This window comes from Plasmodium reichenowi, chromosome 7 (assembly GCF_001601855.1).
Source record: "Plasmodium reichenowi strain SY57 chromosome 7, whole genome shotgun sequence".
Lineage (NCBI taxonomy): Eukaryota > Apicomplexa > Aconoidasida > Haemosporida > Plasmodiidae > Plasmodium > Plasmodium reichenowi.
In genome coordinates, this window is record NC_033652.1 from 888728 (window position 1) to 893165 (window position 4438).

Here is a 4438-nt window from a genome sequence, read left to right on the forward strand (position 1 = left end):
TTTTTTTTTTTTTTTTTTTTTTTGCCTCCATTATATTTTAATAATTCTTGATAAAAATGTTCTTCTGTTAAGTTATTTTTTAATAGATATCTTTTAAAATCACGGTCTTCATCATCATCCTCTTGATTTAATGATGATAATGATGATGCGTTTGAAATATTCGTAGTACTTTTTGAAAATGCTCCAATTGATGATGTATTTGAATATTTTCTTCTTGTTTTAGTATTCGATAATAAATGTTTATAAGTATTTTTTCCTTTATATAAGGTATGTTCTAATATAGAATCTATTGAAACTTCTCTTTGTCGTGATGATAAAGATTGTTCTAATATGAAATCATTACTTAAATCATTTTCGGATACTGATCGTTTTAATAATTCTTCATGGAAATGTTCCTCTGTTAGCCCATTATCATTCATATAATTATAAAAGTTTTCTTCTGATCTATTATTATACGTGTATAAATTAGGTATGGATAAATCAATATCATTATAATTATCATCATTATCATTATGTTTTTTATTATTTTCTTCTCCATTTATAAATTGTCTTTGTAAATATTTTTCAAAATGATCTTTCCTCAATCCATTTTTTTTTAAGTAATTCTCCAATTCTTCTTCTGAAGAAAAACGTTTCAATGGATAATAATCATAATATGTTTGTTTGTTTTTTTTTAACATAATGTTCTCATAATCATTTGTATTGTTATTATAATAATCATTTGTATTGTTATTATAATAATCATTTGTATTGTTATTATAATAATCATTTGGATAGTTATTATAATGATCATTTGGATTGTTATTATAATGATCATTTGGATTGTTATTATAATAATCATTTGGATTGTTATCATAATAATCATTTGGATTGTTATCATAATAATCATTTGGATTGTTATCATAAACATTTGTATTGTTATTATAATAATCATTTGGATTGTTATTATTATCTATCCTACTTGATGTTGTCATATCTTTTGACCCTTCATCCATATTCACATTATTATAAAAATAAAATGTATCATTTGAACGGTTCCTTTTTTCTTTCAAATTATTTTGTATTTTGTTTATTTTTTTCGTTTTCGATAATTCATCATATGAAGAATGAGCACCTTTGGATACATTGTTATGGCCTTGGAATTTTTCTTCTTTAATTTTTTTTTCTGGATTTGAATAAATACCTTCTGGCGATTCCAATTTTTTATTTTTTAATTTTTCATTTGTATTATTTAGATTATCTACTTTATTTTTTACATGACTCAATGTGTCATTTACATTCCTATGGTTACCAACACTGTTTAATAAGTTATTCTTATGAAATGTTGTATCACTTACCATCTGTTGCACATTCTTATGAGGATTCCTATATTGTAACAGATCATTATGATAACTTTCTTGATGTAATATTTCGGATTCATATAAGGATCTGGTACGCATGCAGTAAGATATTAAAAAATGATCATTATTAATAAAGGGTGCCTAAAGATAAAACATCAAAAGAGGAAGTATGTACAAAGAAAAAAAAAAAAAAAAAAAAATATACATAAAATATATATAAAATATATATACAAAATATATATAATATATATATAATATATATATAATATATATATAATATATATATATAATATTTCCTTCTTTGTAATATTTTAATATATATTATATTTTTTTATTACCTCATATACATTACAAAACAATAATATAACACAAGCAAAACTTATAAGAACAAACAGGAAAGTACAATTATTCTGTTTAGTATTACATTTTGTTTTTTTTATATTCAACAAATTATTTTCATTTTTCCTATCTATAATATATTCATTGTTGGAAAAATAAATATTATTACTTTTTTCTACTATATCATTTTTATTAACCATTTTTTATATTAATAACATAAAACATTTATATATATATATATATATATATATATTTTATTTTTTTAAAATTCTATATCCATTTTTTTTTTTTTTTTTTTATTTTTATATATAATAATATGTGGACATTATATATAATTACAGAAAATTATGTTCTGTATTTATTTTGTAAATTATAAAAATATATTATATATATATATATATATATAATAAATATATTTTATGATAATATAAATAATACAATTATATATTCCACATAAATCATACGAAAGATATTGCAGCCATATATATATATATATATATATAAACAAATTCTTAAGAAATTAAAAAGAAATATAATCTTATATTTTTAATATTTTATACATATTATCATTGTTACATATTTGTTATATATAATAGTAATAATAATAACATATTTAAATTTCTTATAAATGTTAATGAAAAAAAATTATAATTTATAATAAAATAAAAATATAGATTATTTCTTAATAATTATATTATATATATATTATTATATATTATATATATATAACAACTATGCTAACAAAAAAAAATAAAAATTATAATATATTAATATATATATATATATATATATATATATATATTATATATGTTATATTTAATATTATAAAGGAAGAATACGTAAAAAATATAAAAGCATATATTTATATTTATTAAAAAATACAATGTGAAATTGTATAGATTATATAAATATTATATAAAATATATATTATATTTATATAATAAATATTCTTATAAAAAAATTTCATAAAAATAATTATTAATAACAATAATAATATTTAATATAATTGTATTATTTATAATATTTATTTTTTTTCATTTACCAAATTTAAAAAGTGATTTTTGATATTATAATAATAATGATATTGTAAAAATATTATATTATATATGAAATATATAAAAATATATATTTTTTACTTATAATAATATATATAAAATTATAAAAGAACTATTTATATATTATATATAAATACGTTATATAAAATTAAATATATAATATATTATATTATATTATTTATTTTTTTATTTTTTTTTGTAATATTTATGTAATATTATAAAGTACATTATAATATAATTCATATCTTTGTAAGGTTTAATTAAGAACTCTATAATATAATTAATAACGTCATAGAATCCTTTTTTTTTTTTTTTTTTTTTAAATATATATATTGTATTATTATTATTATATATATATATATATATATATATTGTATTATTATTATTATTATATATATATATATATATATATATTATTCCATAAAAGAACTTAAAAAAATTAAATATAAAGTAGTACATTTATATTTTCCATACTTTATAATGTAATTCACAGAGTTAACATGAAACTTTTATAAATACATATTTAAATATATATATGTATATATATATACATATATATATAATAATAATAATAATAATGTATCATAAAAAAGAGCAAAATATTAAATATTTAAAAACGAAAGTGAAATGAATATAATAATAATAAAGAATATGAATAAAAGGAATATTTTATGTGTACCTTATTATTATTTATCACATATATATATATATATATATATATATATATATATATTTTCTTCATCATGTGGTTCTATATTTTAATAAAAATAATATTATATAAATAAAAACTATAAATAAATAAATATATATATATATATTTCATTTTCATAACTTTTTTCAAAATTCCATAATATTGTATTCATATATAATAATATAAAATTATTATTGTTAATGAAGGGACATGTTTAAAAAAAAAAAAAAAAAAGAAGAAAAAAGGATAGTGTAATTAATACATTTTTTTTTTTTTTTTTAAGTGCTTAATTTTATATATGTAAATAAAAATTAAATAATAAATGTATTGTCTATATATTTTTAAATAAAATATATATAACACTTATATGATATTATAATATACTAAAAAATTAAATAAAATATAAATAAATTAATTAACACAAAAGAAAATATATTTATTATTATATAATATACCATTTAATTTTTTTTTTATAATTCATGTTAAGAATATATTATAAGGCGACATTATCAATAAATTAAATATAATTTAAGGGGCCTTACGTTTTTTACAATTATATATTATATAAATTTTCATAATATTCTTAAAAAAAGAAAAGAGAATTAAACATGCAAACAGAATATTAAATATATAAATTCATTCTAATTTTTATCTTTCTCTTTTAAGTCCTACTTATAAATTATATAATAATATTATAAGGTTTTATAAAAGTGTGTCGAGATGAACGTTAATTTTTATTTTTTTTATTATTACAAAAAAAAAAAAAAAAAAAAGATCGGTATTATATATATAATTAATTTATTAACTTATATGGTAATAACAAATGACGTATTTAATTGTATGTATATATTTTAATTTTTGAACTATAAAATAAGAATCTTATTTTTTTTTGAATTATAATAATAATAATAAAAAAAAAAAAAAAAAAAAAAAAAAAAAAAAAGAATGATGGATTATATTATATTTATTATAAAATTTTATATTCTTTTTTTAAAATTTTATTTTTAAATATT

General features: G+C 14.9%; 1 protein-coding gene across 1 annotated transcript in view; it reads right to left on the bottom strand.

Moving 5' to 3' along the window:
- PRSY57_0722900 (putative exported protein) overlaps positions 1 to 1879 on the bottom strand; it is a gene marked incomplete at both ends in the record, with an annotated part of 2558 nt that extends 679 nt beyond the window's left edge. The window contains 2 exons of the mRNA XM_012906882.2: positions 1 to 1481; positions 1679 to 1879. The exon at positions 1 to 1481 is cut by the window's left edge and continues 679 nt beyond it. Of these exons, the coding sequence (XP_012762336.2) occupies positions 1 to 1481; positions 1679 to 1879 (1682 nt within the window). The remainder of the gene's footprint in view (positions 1482 to 1678) is intronic.
- Positions 1880 to 4438: the final 2559 nt, after the last annotated feature.